General features: G+C 40.1%; 1 protein-coding gene across 4 annotated transcripts in view; it reads left to right on the top strand.

Moving 5' to 3' along the window:
• Positions 1-17,238: 17,238 nt before the first annotated feature.
• The window catches only part of MTHFD2L (methylenetetrahydrofolate dehydrogenase (NADP+ dependent) 2 like), a 149,655-nt gene continuing 148,652 nt past the window's right edge, over positions 17,239-18,241 (top strand). For 2 of the 4 annotated variants that reach the window (XM_055434444.2, XM_055434445.2), the window contains exon 1: positions 17,249-17,590. In XM_055434444.2, the coding sequence (XP_055290419.1) occupies positions 17,448-17,590 (143 nt within the window). In that variant the 5' untranslated portion in view covers positions 17,249-17,447. Of the gene's footprint in view, positions 17,591-18,241 lie in introns of all 4 variants that reach the window. The other 2 variants (XM_055434443.2, XR_016037456.1) reach the window with 2 other exon arrangements.

Below are 18,241 nucleotides of genomic sequence, written 5' to 3' on the forward strand. Positions count from 1 at the left end.
CTCCAATACTTTGGCCACCTCATGCAAAGAGTTGACTCACTGGAAAAGACTCTGATGCTGGGAGGGATTGGGGGCAGGAGGAGACGGGGACGACAGAGAATGAGATGGCTGGATGGCATCACCAACTCGATGGACATGAGTTTGAGTGAACTCTGGGAGTTGGTGATGGACAGGGAGGCCTGGCGTGCTGTGATTCACGGGGTTGCAAAGAGTCGGACACGACTGAGCGACTGAACTGAACTGAACTGATGGCAGAAACCAACACAATATTGTAAAGCAATTATGCTCCAATTAAAAACAAGTAAATTTTTAAAAACTATAGGTATGTTAACTAGGAAAAATTTTCAGCAAAATTTCCTCTCTCCTGTTCCCTCTTAGATGAAAATCTTTGAACTCCAGCACGGTGTTGCTAAAGGTTCAACTTCCAGCACAGTTGACAAACCACTGGGTAGGAATTGGCTAATGAGAGCAGACTCTTAGGTAAGGATTCAAGAGCAAACATGCACTGGGGAGATGCAGGGAAATGTACAGAAACAGTGTTGAAATGGAAACACCACCAGTAAAGGGGCACAGTTAATAGAAGACCTTATAATAAATCAGTTTAATCTTCCATGGGTCAGTGTTCCACGTAAGAGACATGGACATACTAGTTCATCCAGTTTCTGGGTAGATTATAACACAGTTCACCCTGCTGCTAAGTAAATATGAAACTGAACTGATCTGGATCGGGGTTGGGTTTTGTTTGCAAAATAAATGCAATTACCATGGATTTTCAGAGTTTAGTGAAAATTTAGTGAGTAGTAAGCAAATTTACAATTAAAAAATCTATCAACATTTTGTTGTAGAGGAGGATGGATTGGAAGTTTGAAGTCAGCAGATGCAAACCATTATAATAGAATGGATAAATTACAAGGTCCTGCTGTATAGTACAGGGAACTGTGTTCAATATTCTGTGTTAAACTGTAACAAAAGAATTTTGGAAAAAATGTATATGTATGCATAACTGAATCACTTTGTTGTATAGCAGAACTTAACACATTATAAATTAAAAATAAATAAATAAAATTTAGAATATAAAAATAAAATTTTGTTTTGTGTTAGTCACAAAATTTGCTTTGAGATGATTTCTTTATTTTCAGAGGACTAGAGTGGAAACAAGGTTAGTAGATTATCTGTTGAATTATTTGACTAAATTTTACTTCCTTACTTTTGTGACCTAAATTTTATACACTTAATGACTCTCATTCTAACATTCTCATCTTTATTTTTCTACCTAAGTTCATGTGAGTATTCACTTTATCACCTCCTAGACATACTGGGAAATGTTAGACTTGTATTACCATCGCTCATGGTCTTCTGTTTGCATGGTGCTATAGGGAACCTGGAGAAGGCAATGGCAAGCCACTCCAGTACTCTTGCCTAGAAAATCCCATGGATGGAGGAGCCTGGTAGGCTGCAGTCCATGGGGTCGCTAGGGGTCGACACGACTGAGCAACTTTACTTTCACTTTTCCCTTTCACACATTGGAGAAGGAAATGGCGACCCACTCCAGTGTTCTTGCCTGGAGAATCCCAGGGACGGGGGAGCCTGGTGGGCTTCCGTCTATGGGGTCACACAGAGTCGGACACGACTGAAGTGACTCAGCAGCAGCAGCATAGGGAACCTACACACAATTTGTAGTTTAAATGCAAATCCTGGTGCAGACATGCTCAATTCAGAGATTAGACTCTTACTAGCTATATGACCTTGAGCACATTACTTAACTACTTAGAGTTTAGATTTTCTCACTTCATCTCTATGAAACTCTGTGCTCTCATGTATCAGATCACTTCTTGGTTCTCTGAAAACACCATTACTGTTTTGGCTCAGGGTCTTACAAATACTGTTCTCTCTAACTGGAACATCTTTCAGCTTCTCTCCACCTCCTCGCTTATTCAGCTGCTTAATTTTTACTTGTTATTCAGCTCGTAGTGTATAAATCACCTCCTGCAGGAGGCTCTTCCTGAGCCCTCCGAGTATTAAAGAGCTAATGAAGTGTTCTAAGGCCTATCGTTTTATTTTCACACTGGTTTGCTAGCGATAGGAACTGAGGAAAAGGGCAATCAACTGACTTCCCCAAGGTTACAAAGCCTGTTAAGGGCAGAGCGAAAACATCATGCCAGGAGCATCCTCTTCCTTTTCGTTCACTACATCTGCCTTAGTGAGGCCAGCTCCACCCTGGTTGCACTCAGATTCTGTGGTATGCTGAGACATAGAATCTCCAGAAAGAGTCCCTCTGTGTATTTCTGGGTCAGGTGCATTTCTTCCCCATGACATGGTAAGTCATCAGGTTCTCTAAGACATCCTGACTGCTACTCCTTGCCAGCTCCACCAGTTTCCCTTCACTGGATCATCAGGTGCTACGATCTTTACACTGACTGATGTCTATCTCCGCATTTTCTCCTTGCTGCCAATGTTAACAAGTAACCACTGTAATCTACTTAGCTCTCCCGAGATTTCAGATGCTCCTCTATTTTCCCATTTTGCTTTATGAACAATCCACTCTGTTGTCGAAACCAGGGACCCTGCTTTCACCACAGACTGACTCCTTTTGCTTTGCATCCAACTGGGCTCTCGTCCTGCCATTTTCATCCCCTTAACAACTCTCATGTGAAACTCCTTCTCTCCTTTCCTTATGAAATTGTCTTAATTATGCCTTTCATTGGCTTCCACTCAACCATTGACATAACTTCCTAAGTAGTCGCCCAGATTAGCCTCTCCAGTCAGTCTTATTCACTGCAAAGTGATTGTTCAAAAGAGCTCATCTTGTTTGGTCATCATTTTACTTGAAATCTTCAACAGCTGTTTAACACCTGTGGCCAGTATTACTGGACTTAGTTGTGTATTAATTTGCTCAGGCCACCATAACAAAGTACTATACCAGAGACTGTATGGCTTATACAGCAGAAATGTATTTTCTCAGAGTTCTGGAGGCCAGAAGTCCAAGATAAAAGGGTTCTTACAAGATAAAAGGTTTCCTCTGCAGCCTTTCTCCTTGGCTTGTAGTGGTCATCTTTTCCATGTATGTTCACATAGTCTTCTCTCTGTATCATCTGTGTCCTAATCTCCTTTTCTTACAAGAGCCCAGTCATAATAGATTAAGGCCCACCCTCAGTGAGCTTATTTTTGCTTTAATTGCCTTTTAAAATGACCTATTTCCAAATAAAGTCATATTCTGAGATAATGAGGATTAGGACTTCAACATCTGGATTTTATGAGGGACAAATTTAGCATATAAACAAGTGGCTTACTCATCTTATTCTTTCCAAAAATTCTTATTATTTGTACACATGATAAGCCTCAAAACTTACAAAACTCTATAGTTGGCTCAAGAACTGACTCAGTCTTCCTTGAGCCTTGCAAAATTTAATATCTCTCTAACAGAAAGAGATCCAAATTCCCTTATGATCATTCTATCATACTTACTCATTCTGCTGTTGATCATTCAGAATCTATAACTTGTACCACCAAGTAGGTAAACTGGTTAAACTTGTACCATTGAGTAGGTAAACAGGTTAAAACTTGTACTATTGAGTAGGTAAACTGGTTATATTTAGAATTGAAGAAAAACATATGTGTACATCATAAAAGTTCAAATGGTAAGAAAGGGTTGTACAGTTAATAAAAGACACCTGAAACTCTCCCTCTCGTTCAAGATCTTTGTTTCTCTTTCCCAGAAAATACTAGGATTATCAATTTTCTGTGTGTAGATGTCTTGGGCAAAATATTCTATAGCTAAATTAGCAGGTGTTTATGCATTGTGTCTGTTCATGTTTCTTTTTTTAAGGTAAACATGGGAGATACCATACATGCTGTTATGCACTTTGCTTGCTTTGTGTACAAGTATGTTTCAGTGACTGTTCAATTGCAGCAAGTATTTTAAAATGTTTCCCTAGAGGTAGAGAGATGTGAGGGCTTACTAGGTGGCACTAGCAGTAAAGAACCTGCCTGCCAATGCAGGAGACATAAGAGAGGGGGGTTTGATCCCTGGGTTTGAAAGATCTCCCAGAGGAGGGCATGGCAACCCACTCCAGTATTCTTGCCTGGAGAATTCCATGTCATACGGTTGCAAAGAGTCAAACACGACTGAAGTGACTTAATACACACTCAGAAAGATGTGTGCTATACTACTTTATTGTTGGAATGGATCATTATTAGTTCTATATAGATATAGTCAAGTTCTATATAATTCTATATGGATAGAGTCAAGGTTCTTCTCATCTTTTGCTTCTCTTGCTCTAATTACTGTATGTAATTTCTTTCCCTTGTCTAATTGCATTGCTTACATCCCAAATTCTGTTATATAATAATAGTGGTTCCAGACATCCTTGTTTCAAGTTCAGCCTTTCGATCTATTCCTTCTATTTTTCTACCATTGGGCATTATGTTGACTTTTGACTCCTATTATACATATAGGTTATTACTGTTGCTATTTTTAATATTTTAGAAATATCTATTGGGAGAATACTTTTCCACCCTTATCATTTCTTTTTAAATTGAATTAGTTCAATTTGCACAACATTCCTAGTCTCTCTCATCCCCTTTGATTCTGTTCAGTGTAGAAATATCTTACCTTATTTGGAAAAAATGAATCAGACATGGTCAATTCTCCCATTTTACTCTTGGAAGCAGACCCCTTGATGTGGATGAAATCTATCTGGTTCAGCATTTGCAGTGACTTCATGACTGCTTGTTTCTAGTATTCAATTGGCAGCATTTTTGACACTGTTTTTTTTAAGCTGTCTTCCAATGTTTCATTTTAATCAGTATTAAAAATTGTTTTTGATTCCATTTGCCATTCATTTGATTTTTTGCATATTTTTAGTGTTGAAATGGTTTCTTGAGCTCTTTAACTCCCCCAACAGTAAAAGTACAATCATATTGTAATAAGAGCTTTAAAAATCTAGAATAAGGAGTTAATCCATCTTTAGCAATAACTACAAGGAGATCCAACCAGTCCATTCTAAAGGAGATCAGTCCTGGGTGTTCATTGGAAGGACTGATGCTAAAGCTGAAACTGCAATACTTTGGCCACCTCATGCGACGAGTTGACTCACTGGAAAAGACTCTGATGCTGGGAGGGATTTGGGGGCAGGAGGAGAAGGAGACGACAGAGAATGAGATGGCTGGATGGCATCAATGACTCGATGGACGTGAGTTTGAGTGAACTCCGGGAGTTGGTGATGGACGGGGAGGCCTGGCGTGCTATGATTCATGGGGTTGCAGAGAGTCAGACACAACTGAGCGACTGAACTAAACTGACTGACTGACAGATAATTTTATCTATTGTCAGTTTATTAATATAGGCAGATGATATGTACCGAATAGTTATTAAATAAAAATCTTAAATCACTGTATTTGTATATTAATAAGTAAATGCAACACAGTGTTCGCCATTGTGTGCTTTAAGGCATAATTCCTAAATTTGCTTCTTTTGCACCATACCAGTTAAAAACCATTAATAAGGAACACCATGGGGATGTGCTTTACTCTCTTCTAATTTTAGAGGTTAACAGTTTTATATCCACTCAAATATGGTACCAGAAAGGTGTCTTATAGAACCAATTAATATATTACAATTATCTTTGTATACAAATAAGGATCAGTTCAGTTCAGTTCAGTCACTTAGTCATGTCCGACTCTTTGTGACCCCATGAATCACAGCACGCCAAGCTTCCCTGTCCATCACCAACTCCCGAAGTTCACTCAAACTCATGTCCATAGAGTTGGTGATGCCATCCAGCCATCTCATTCTCTGCCGTCCCCATCTCCTCCTACCCCCAATCCCTCCTAGCATTAGACTCTTTTCCAGTGAGTCAACTCATCACATGAGGTGGCCAAAGTATTGGAGTTTCAGCTTTAGCATCAGTCCTTCCAATGAACATCCAGGATTGATCTCCTTTAGAATGGACTGGTTGGATCTCCTTGCAGTCCAAGGGACTCTCAAGAGTCTTCTCCAACACCACAGTTCAAAAGCATCGATTCTTTGGCGATCAGCTTTCTTCACAGTCCAACTCTCACATCCATACATGACCATGGGAAAAACCATAGCCTTGACTTGATGGACCTTGGTTGGCAAAGTAATGTCTCTGCTTTTTAATATGCTATCTAGGCTGGTCATAACTTTCCTTCCAAGGAGTAAGCGTCTTTTAATTTCATGGCTGCAATCAGCATCTGAAGTGATTTTGGAGCCCAAAAAAATAAAGTCTGACACTGTTTCCACTATTTCCCCATCTATCATCTATTTCCCATGAAGTGATGGGACCAGATGCCATGATCTTTGTTTTCTGAATGTTGAGCTTCAAGCCAACCTTTTCACTCTCCTCTTTCACTTTCATCAAGAGGCTTTTGAGTTCCTCTTCACTTTCTGCCATAAGGGTAGTGTCATCTGCATATCTGAGGTTATTGATATTTCTCCCAGCAATCTTGATTCCAGATTGTGCTTCTTCCAGCCCAGCGTTCCTCATGATGTACTCTGCATAGAAGTTAAATAAGCAAGGTGACAATATACAACCTTGACGTACACATTTTCCTATTTGGAACCAGTCTGTTGTTCCATGTCCAGTTCTGACTGTTGCTTCCTGATCTGCATACAGGTTTCTCAAGAGGCAGGTCAGGTGGTCTGGGATTCCCATGTCTTTCAGAATGTTCCACAGTTTATTGTGATTGACACAGTCAAAGGCTTTGGCATAGTCAATGAAGCAGAAATAGATGTTTTTCTGAAACTCTCTTGCTTTCTCCATGATCCAGCAAATGTTGGCAATTTGATCTCTGGTGCCTCTGCCTTTTCTAAAACCTGCTTGAACATCTGTAGTTACTGGAAATAGGAATATGTAGGTTAAAGGTATTTCTGTTATAGCCAGACCAGGCTTATGTGTGAACCTCAACTTTAGAAACATTCTATTAGGTTGGTGCAAATGAAACTGTGATTTCGGACTGTGAATTTTAAATCATAACTAGGCTCAAACACATTTTTATTAATCAAAATAGGAACCATTACAATCAACACATTTTTGCCAATGAAAACAGTTTATTTATTCTTCTAGCATAAAAATACATGCTTTGAGATATGACAGATTCTTGAAAAACATTTTCTACATCCTGCTGGTTGTGGAAGCATTTTCCCTGCAAAAAGTTGTCCTGTTGGCTGTGCAATGTGTGGTCAGGCTTTGATGTGGAGAAGAATTGGGCCCTTTCTGTTGACCAAGACCAGCTGCATGCATTGTAGTTTTCAGTGCATCCCATCGATTTGCTGAGCGTACTTCTCAGACACAACGATCTTGCCAGGATTCAGAAAGCTGTTGTGGATCAAACTGGCAACAGACCACCAAACAGTGACCATGACCTTCTTTTGGTGCAAGCTTGGTATGGGGAAGTACTTTGGAACTTCTTCTTGGTCCAGTCATTGAGCTAGTCATTGAAGGCTGTGGTATAAAATCCACTTTTCATCACATGTCACAATCCAGTCAAGAAATGGTTCGTGGCTGTTGCATGGAATAAGAGAAGACACTTCAAAATGATGATTTTTTTTTTTTTTTTTTGCAGTCAGCTCATGAGGCACCCAGCTATCAAGTTTTTCACCATTCCAATTTGCTTCAAATGCCAAACAACCTTAGAATGGTCAATGTTGAGTTCCTCAGCAACTTCTTGTGTAACTCTAAGAGAATCAGTTTCAATGACAGAGAGCTCTCAATAGATTGTTGTCAACTTCCAATGGCCGGCCGCTGTGCTCCTCATCTTCAAGGCTCTTGTCTCCTTTGCAAAACTTGTTGAGCTACCACTCCACTGTAAATTTGTTAGCAGCCCCTGGGTCAAGTGTACTGTTGATGTTGCCAGTTATCACCACTGTTTATGACCCATTTTGAACTCAAATAAGAAAATTTCTTGAATTTGCCTTTTTGTCTAACATCATTTTCATAGTCTAAATATAAATATAAAATAAATATAAACTATAAATATAAAATAAACAGAAAGCAATGTAATTAGTAGAAAAACATGAAGTGAGAAATGTGCATTAATGTATAACATAACCACAGTTATTTAAGAATGTATTCCAATATCAAAAGGCAAATTTCAACAATGCAAAAACTGTAATTACTTTTGCACCAACCTAACAGTTCTGATTTTGAAAAAGTTAACCTCTCAGAGCCTCAGATTCTATACTTATAAAATGAGAAGGAAAACAGTAGTTCTGCTTAAACCCTTATAAAGCTGTTGTATATATTAAATTTTAAAAGTTAATACAAATAACACAGTACTTAACATACCTGGTGGAGAAGGAAATGGCAACCCACTCCAGTATTCTTGCCTAGAGAATCCTGTGGATGGAGGAGCCTGGTGGGCTGCTGTCCATAGGGTCCCACAGAGTCAGAGACAACTGAAGCGACTTAGCATGCATGCATGCATTGGAGAAGGAAATGGCAACCCACTCCAGTATTCTTGCCTGGAGAATCCCGGGGACAGAGGAGCCTGGTGGGCTGCCGTCTATGGGGTCGCACAGAGTTGGACACGACTGAAGCGACTTAGCAGCAGCAGCAGCAGAACATACCTGGAAGATATTAAGCTTTCAGTAAACATCAGTGGACACAATTTATTTTCATGTAATTGCTAACATTCACATTAACTCTGTCCCCTTTATCCCCTTCATCAGTTAAAATCTACATACAACTCATTCATGCCAAATGGATCTTAATAAAAGATACATAATTCCAACAAAGCTAAAAACTTACTGTTTATCATCCATTTTATTGTGCCCTCCACTTAATCATGAATACATTATTGGTATACGGCAAGGAAAAGCTGAATGGGAATGCATGTACAGTTTCTTTGGAAATACACCATATGCCCAATATGTTCAGTTAAGTTCAGTCACTCAGTCGTATCCGACTCTTTGTGACCCCATGAACCGCAGCACGCCAGGCCTCCCAGTCCATCACCAACTCCCAGAGTTTACCCAAACTCATGTCCGTTGAGTTGGTGATGCCATCCAGCCATCTCATTCTCTGTCGTCCCCTTCTCTTCCTGCCCTCAATCTTTCCCAGCATCAGGGTCTTTTCACAAGAGTCAGCTCTTCGCATTGAGGTGGCCAAAGTATTGGAGTTTCAGCTTCAACATCAGTCCTTCCAATGAACACCCAGGACTGATCTCCTTTAGGATGGACTGGTTGGATCTCCAACATGTAAATAAATTTAAAATCTGCTTCTCATCTGAGACTTTCCTGTTCTTAAATTATAATTCTTTTCCCTCTAACAAATTAAATGGAGATCATTTAGGATAAGGAAAAAGGATTTTGCCATCCACTGCCTGCCCCATTTCCAGTTGTAATGACTCACATTTCCTGCTTAAGAAAGTTAGAGCCACAAAAGGGCCATTTAATGTGACTACTAAATTCTATAACCATTATTGTAAATTTTAAAATTGATTATTGTTTAAGAGCATGTCATAGAACATAGTTAATGTAGTTATGAGTTTTCTATACTATGTAAAAAGATTCAATTTATACTTTATTTTTATGGTTAAGATAGCAAATAGTGGTTACATTTTAACTTTGTGTTATTTGTGGTTACAATCAAGTAAAATTAAGATGTACACTAAAATCTCTGGGACAATACACCTAAATTTTTATAGCATTTGTATTTGTAGACTGTGAGAATGGTGACAATAATACTTTTGATTCTTATTCTCTTCCTTGTTCTTTTCTCTCATTCAGATTTTCTGTAACTTTCAAGTTTTCTGTAATAAACATGTATAACTTTATAACCTTTGTTTTTTAAAAAAAATAATCTCAGGTTATGTTTAAGTGATCCACAACATCTAGATGACAGTCAAAATCAGGTCTACTATTTAAATACATGAAAGAAGTTTTATCTCTTTCACAAATAATATTTTTATTTCCTGTATTATTACAGTCAGAAAAGATTTTACCAAATCCTATTAAAATTTCTTATACATCTTATAAAAACTTTTCATATTCATTATTTTCTATGAATTTACATTCAGTACTTTTTAATAGGGTCTTCCCAGAAGGTGCTTGTGGCATAGAATCTGCTTGCCAATGCAGGAGATTTAAGAGATGCGGGTTCAATTCCCGAGTCGGGAAAATCCCTTTGAAGATGGCATGGCAACCCACTCCAGTATTTCTGCCCAGAGAATCCCACTGGCGGGCTATAGACCAGAGTCACTAAAATTAGTGCCAATCTTTTGTATTCATGAAATATTGGCTCCCTCTAGTGGCCAAATTAATTATGGAACATTGAATGTGAGAGGTGGATGGGAATATAGATATTGATAAGCCCACTCCAGTGTTCTTGCCTGGAGAATCCCAGGGACGGGGGAGCCTGGTGGGCTGCCATCTATGGGGTCGCACAGAGTCGGACACGACTGAAGCAACTTGGCAGCAGCAGCAGCAGCAAGCTCACTATGCTATAGATCTATCTAGTAGATCTATTGATCTATTCACATCTATCTACATATATCCATATATCTAAAATGCTTCTTATTGAGGAATGTGGATTACTTCTAAGGAGAATCAGCAAATGCTTAAGCCCTATATTTAATCAATTTCAACTGAAAAATTTACATACAATAAAATGTTCCCATTTTAAGTGTGTAATTTAATCAGTTTTGACAAATGAATAGACTGTGTACCATACCACAATCAAAATATAGAACATTTTTGTCACCTTCAAAAGTTCTTTTGTAATCTTTTGGAGTTAGCCACAGACAAATAGTAAAAAATAGAAACTGTGGAAACAGATATTATTGCCTTGTGTTAAACTTATGCATCTCTCACCATGAAATAATCATTATCTGTGGGTTTTCATAGACATCCTTTATAAGCTTGATGAATATCCCTCTATTTACAATTTTGTGCGAGTTTTAAAGTTTTCTTTCCTGGATGAATGTTGAATTCTGTCAAATATTTTTTCTACATCTATTGAGCTCATTACTGTTTTGCTTTGTTTTTTCAATCTGTTGCTATAGTAAATTGAATTGATTGGTTCTGAGTGTTGAACCAGATTTACATCCCCAGGATAAACCTCACTTGGTTATGATAGATTGCCTTTTTGTATACTGTTTTATTAAATTTGCTAGTGTATTTGAAAATTTCTGTTACTGTGCTGTTGAGGGATATTGGTCTGTAGTGTCTTTTCTTGTAATGTTTTGATACCAGGATACTAGTGGCCTTATAAATGAACTGGGAAGCTTCCACCGAAGACTAAAGATTCTTTGTCAGAAGACAATTAGTAACTTGATTTTTTCATGGAATATTCAATTTTTAAATTTCTTTTGGGGTCAATTTTTGATGATTTGTGTTTTTAAAGAAATTTGCCTATTTTATTTAGGTGGCCAAATATAAATGTAATTGAGCCCTATCTGCTGCTGCTGCTAAGTCACTTCAGTCGTGTCCAACTCTGTGAGACCCCTTAGACGGCAGCCCACCAGGCTCCCCCATCCCTGGGATTCTCTACAACCTAGTAAATTAGTCCTCTACAGTTTCATGAAAACTTAAAAGACATGAGACTCCTGAAGAGAGACAAGACATTTGTTACAGCAAATGTAGCTATCAAAAATGACCTATCCAAAAAGGAAATGAAGAAAATATTTCCATTAACAATAGCACCAAAAAGTATACAATACTTAAAAATAAACCCAACCAAGAAGGAATTTACACTGAATATTGCAGAATGTTGCTGAAGGGAATCAGAGGAGACATAAATGGATGGAAAGATATCATGTGTTCATGGATTGGAAGACTTATTATTGCCAAAATACCAACATTACTCATAGCAATCTGCAGAGTTAATGCAATATCTATCAAAGTCCCAATGCCATTTTTAGAAGAAACAGAAAAACCAATTCTAAAATTCATATGGACTCTACAAACCTTGCAATAGATGAGCAAATGATATCGACCAAAAAAGTAGTTGCTGGAGCATTAGCATCATTGTTCCATTTTTCCTGAGCCCCACATACCACAGGATGACGTGGAAGAACAGATGAAGCCTGCATGTGTAGTCGTCTGTTGTACCACAGACAGGTAACTCTGAGCTTAAGGATCTCATCACTTTAAGGCAAGCAGTAAGCAAGCATTCTCTTTGTACACAGGGAGTCATTACCTCATCACTCAGAATTACCAGCTGCATGAAAACTCATGAGAGATGGGGACCTGCCTGGTGGTCCAATGGCTAACACTCCATGATCCCAATTCAGGGAGCCTGAGTTTGTTAGCATGCTGCAACTAGAGCTGGTGCAGATAAATAAATAAATATTTTAAATAAATGAATACTAGTTTCTTTAAATATAAGAAAATATGTTTTAAAAAAGACTCCTGAGAAATGGCCCAGGTAAAAAGTGGTCAGGGTCTAGTCTTGACACTCAGCAAAACATATAGGAATGAGAATAGGAACGCATTGCTCCCTATAATGTTCTTTTCATATAATATAATATAATCTCACAATTTTTATGGAAATACAAAAAACCTCGAATAGCCAAAGCAATCTTGAGGAAGAAAAATGGAACTGGGGGAATTAACCTGCCGGACTTCAGGCTCTACTACAAAGCCACAGTCATCAAGACAGTATGGTACTGGCATAAAGACAGAAATATAGATCAATGGAACAAAATAGAAAGCCCAGAGATAAATCCACGCACCTATGGAGGCAAGAATATAAAATGGAGAAAAGACAGTCTCTTTAACAAGTGGTGCTGGGAAAACTGGTCAGCCACTTGTAAAAGAATGAAACTAGAACACTTCCTAACACCATACACCAAAATAAACTCAAAATGGATTAGAGAGCTAAATGTAAGACCAGAAACTATAAAACTCCTAGAGGAGAACATAGGCAAAACACTCTCCGACATAAATCACAGCAGGATCCTCCATGACCCACCTCCCAGAATATCGGAAATAAAAGCAAAAATAAACAAATGGGACCTAATTAAAATCAAAAGCTTCTGCACAGCAAAGAAAACTATAAATAAGGTGAAAAGACAGCCTTCAGAATGGGAGAAAACAATAGCAAATGAAGCAACTGATAAAGGATTAATCTCCAAAATATACAAGCAGCTCCTGCAGCTCAATTCCAGAAAAATAAATGACCCAATCAAAAAATGGGCCAAAGAACTAAACAGACATTTCTCCAAAGAAGACATAAACATGGCTAACAAACACATGAAAAAATGCTCAACATCCCTCATAATCAGAGAGATGCAAATCAAAACCACAATGAGATACCATTTCACACCAGTCAGAACGGCTGCTATCCAAAAGTCTACATGCAATAAATGCTGGAGAGGATCTGGAGAGAAAGGAACCCTCTTACACTGTTGGTGGGAATGCAAACTAGTACAGCCACTATGGAGAACAGTGTGGAGATTCCTCAAAAAACTGGAAATAAAACTGCCATATGATCCAGCAGTCTCACTTCTGGGCATACACACCGAGGAAACCAGAATTGAAAGAGACACGTGTACTCCAATGTTCATTGCAGCACTGTTTATAATAGCCAGGACATGGAAGCAACCTAGATGTCCATCTGCAGACGAATGGATAAGAAAGCTTTGGTACATATACACAATGGAGTATTATTCAGCCATTAAAAAGAATACATTTGAATCAGTTCTAATGAGGTGGATGAAACTGGAGCCTATTATACAGAGTGAAGTAAGCCAGAAAGAAAAACACCAATACAGTATACTAACGCATATATATGGAATTTAGAAAGATGCAAATGATAACCCTGTATACGAGACAGCAAAAGAGACACAGATGTATAGTACAGTCTTTGGGACTCTGTGGGAGAGGGTGAGGGTGGGATGATTTGGGAGAATGGCATTGAAACACGTATGTTGTCATATGTGAAATGAATCACTAGTTCAGGGTCAATGCATGTTATAGGATGCTCGGGGCTGGCATGCGGGGATGACCCAGAGGGAGGATAAAGGGAGGAGGGAGGTGGGAGGGGGGTTCAGGAGGGGGAACTTATGTAAACCTGGGGCGAATTCATGTCAATGTATGCAAAACCAACCAATATAATATTGTAAAATAATTTTCCTCCAATAAAAAATAAATTAATTACCAAAAAAAAAAAAGAAAATATTTTTTAAAAAAGACTCCTGAGAAATGGGCCAGGTAAAAAGTGGTCAGGGTCTAGTCTTGACACTCAGCAAAACATGTAGGAATGAGAATAGGAACGCATTGCTCCCTATAATGCTCTTTTCCTTTAATTAGTCTTACAATTTTATCAATTGTATTATCAATGCTCAAAATTCACTTTTGATAATATTAATTTCATCTGCTGTTTTTCTGTTTTCTATTTAATTTAGCTCTTATCTTTAGCTCAACTGTTCTTATTTCTCTAATTTGTAGAAGCTTAGACCACTGATTTTATTTAATTTTTAATTTTTATTTTATATTGGAGTACAGTTGGCTTACAATATTGTGTTAGTTTTAGATATACAGCAAAGTAAATAAGTACTACATATATCCGTTCCCATATATGTCACTATAGACTGTTGATTAGAGTCCCCTGAGTTATACAGTAGGTCCTTGTTGATTATCTATTTTATAGGGTAGTATATATATATGTTAATCCCAAATTTCTAGTTTATCCCTCCCTGCCACATTTCTCCTTTAGTAACCATAAGTATATTTCCAAAGTCTATGAGTCTAGGTATCATTTCATATGGGCCAGAAGGGCCATCATCAAAAAGTTTACAAACAGTAAGTGCTGAAGAGAGTGTGGAGAGAAGGGAATGCTCCTATATTGTTGGTGGGAATGTAAACTGGAATAGCCACTGTGGAGAACAGTACGGAGATTCCTCAAAAAACCAAAAATAAGACTAACATATGATCCAGCAATCACACTCCTAGGCATATATCTGTGCTTGCGTTCTCAGTTGCTTAGTTGTGTCTGACTCTTTTGGAATCCCATGGACTGTAGCCAACCAGGCTCCTCTGTCCATGGAATTTTTCAGGCAAGAATACTGGGGTAGGTTGCCTTTTCCCACTCCAGGGGATCTTCCCAACCTCAGGATCAAACTCTCATCTCCTGTGTCTCCTGCTTTAGCAGGTGGGTTCTTTTACCACGGTATTTCCTGGGAAGTCCCACATCCATAAAAAACTATAAATCAAAAAGAAACATGCACCCCAATGTTCATTGCAGTGCTATTTACAAAAGCCAAGACATGAAAGCAACTTAAATGTCCATCAACAGAGAAATGGATAAATAAGATGTGAAAGTGAAAGTGAAGTCGCTCAGTTGAGTCTGACTCTTTGCAGCCCCGTGGACTGTAGCCCACCATGCTCCTCCGTCCATGGGATTCTCCAGGCAAGAATACTGGAGTGGGTTGTGGTACATATATAAAATGGAATATTACCCAGCCATAAAAAGAATAAATCCATGCCATTTCTAGCAACATGGATAGACCTAGAGATTATTAGACCATTGATTTTAGACCTTTAGTTCAGTTCAGTTCAGTCGCTCAGTCGTGTCCGACTCTTTGCGACCCCATGAATCACAGCACGCCAGGCCTCCCTCTCCGTCACCAACTCCCGGAGTTCACTCAAACTCATGTCCATCGAGTCGGTGATGACATCCAGCCATCTCATTCTCTGTCGTCCCCATCTCCTCCCACCCCCAATCCCTCCTAGTATCAGATTCTTTTCTAGTGAGTCAACTCGTCGCATGAGGTGGCCAAAGTATTGGAGTTTCAGCTTTAGCATCAGTCCTTCCAATGAACACCCAGGATTGATCTTTAGAATGGACTGGTTGGATCTCCTTGCAGTCCAAGGAACTCTCAAGAGACTTTTACTCTTCTCTAAAATAAGCATTTAAAGATACTGATTTCTCCAGAAGTACTTCGTTAGCTGCTTTCCTCAAATTTTGATATATTCTCTGTTCATTTTCCCTTCTCATGTCTTCTTTGTCCCACGGATTATTACTATTTTTAACCTACAGAATCAAAGTGCCTTTCTTTGAATTTTGAATGTACCACTTCCTAGACTTGTAGCTTTGGGCAAGTTTCTTAATTTCTTCATAGATCAAATTTATCATCTGTAAAATGAGAATTACAAGAGGATCTTTCTCAGAGAATTATTGTCAAGATTAAATGAAGCAATCCATGTAAGGAGTGAATGCCTGGAACAGAGTAAACCTATAGAAACTTTTAGCTATCATTATTGATAATTTTAATTATCAATTAATTACTTTTAATTTAATGAATGTAACAATTCATAGAAATAATCCTGTATTTTTAATATAGAAAATATATTTAATTTTCCCAATTATGTATTTTTCATTTTGTGCACTTCTTCTATATTTTGCTTTATCCTTAAGGTGGACTACAAGAAAAAATTTTAAAACAATACTTAATTTAAGGGCATGAAGGTAGTTCTTTCTTCATATTATCACTAGTTAGATAGTAGGTCTGATATATTTCTGCAGTTTTGAAGGAAAGTAACCTTTCAATAGCCAAACGAAACCACTGATTTGTCTAGTATAACTTCTGCTTCCTTCTGCCTACAGGTCTTTCATTTTGTGAAAGACATGCTCCTTAGAACTCTCTATCTGCTAGGTTGGATGCTGCCTGATTCAAGCTGATTTTTGCTCAAATAAAAGCATAACTCAGTTCATTTTCTACCATATCTCAGCATAAAAAAAATGGTCAGTCTGATTTTTACTTTTTAAAGGAAGCTGCTATTTTGTTTTCTCATTACAAATTCACCACGTAACACAGGTTTCTAGGTAGTGTAAGTTTGATCATAGGCTCCAGAAAATGAATGACAGGTTTTCCTCTCCAAAGTGGAAATGATAAGGTAGAGCAACAGAAATTCTTAGGTCCAAGCCTTGTTCATCCAGGACTCCCTGCTCCCTCCACACAGTCACACTTGTCTTTCTCCTGCTCTCAGGAGAAAGGTATCCCAAGGTCTCACTAAGGGAGACAGAATCTGTAATATCCTTCCTGCTTTAAATGAAATCACCAGTAGCCTGGGCAGCTGCGGGGCAGAGCAATGGTTTGGGAGAAAGGGAGTGTGCTGCCTGAACTGATTAGTTTAGACGCTTTCCCTGTGTCCTCGCTATGGGCACATCAGCAGCGCGCCCAGTGCAAGAGAAGCGCTGTCGCCGCCAGGCCATAGCTCAAACTCCAGCCTGCCGGCGCACGTGCTAGTCCAGCCGGGGGCTCGGGCCCCGGCCCCGCCCTCTGGCGGTACAGGCTCGGGTCCTTCCGCCCCGCCCCGGCCCCGAACTCGGCTTCTAGCCCCGCCCCTGCAAGGCGCCCCCGGGAACCCTCGGCGGGTGGGACTGGCTCTCCCGCCGAGCCGGGTGGGGGCGGAGTCGGCTTGGCGCCGTGCGGACCGGAGCGGCGGAGGTGGCGCCTCCGTCAGGGAGCCGGCGTTCGCGGCCATGACAGTGGTGGCCCGCGGCTTCTGGCTGCTCCGCGGCCGCCTGGGCCGAGTGTGGGCGCTGAGCCGCAGCGCGGTGTCGCCCTTCGCGGCGCCAGGAGCGGCCGAGCAGGCGTCCCGGGGCTTTCGGAGCAGCGGCGTGAGGTACGAGCGCTCCCGTACGCTCGACCTCCTCGAGTCCGGGTGCGAAGCCACTGGCGGTGGCAGGGGCGGCCGGGCGCCTGCAGCCAGGCCGCGCGCGTGTGAGCCGGGGCTCGGGGCAGCCGCGCGGCGGGGCGGGGGCGAGGCCTGGCTTCGCTCGGAACTTGGCCTTGCAGGCCAGGCCGGCTGGTCGCATCCGCCCCGGGTCAGGCCACTTGGCTGTTCTCTGCGCTCACTGGAACGTTCCCTCTTGGCGGCAGGTGCAGCTGAGTGACTGAGGGAGACCTTTGACACCCAGAGAAAAGGGGCCGTGAAAACACGTGGTCTGCTTGTTTGAAGCATTTGGGGAAATGGCAACCCACTCCAGTATGCTTGTCTGGAAAATCTCATGGACAGTGGAGCCTGGTGGGCTGCAGTCCATGGGGTCGCAAAGAGTCGGCCACGACTGAGCGACTAACACTGTGACTGTTTCGTAAACAAAGGAGTGGGCGATGGCCAGATGGTTTCGAGTTTCCTAATTTCTTTGTTGGTGGTAATACTGGGGTCTTTTCCAGCTCTACAGTTCTTAATGATTTCACAAAATCAGACATTAATCTTGACTTTTCGGTGTTTTTGTGTATGGCGCTTCCCAGATGTCAGCAGTCTTAGATTGAC

This window comes from Moschus berezovskii, chromosome 5, assembly GCF_049115385.1.
Source record: "Moschus berezovskii isolate FMDL1 chromosome 5, NW_MosBer_1.0, whole genome shotgun sequence".
In the NCBI taxonomy this organism is placed as follows: Eukaryota; Metazoa; Chordata; class Mammalia; order Artiodactyla; family Moschidae; genus Moschus; species Moschus berezovskii.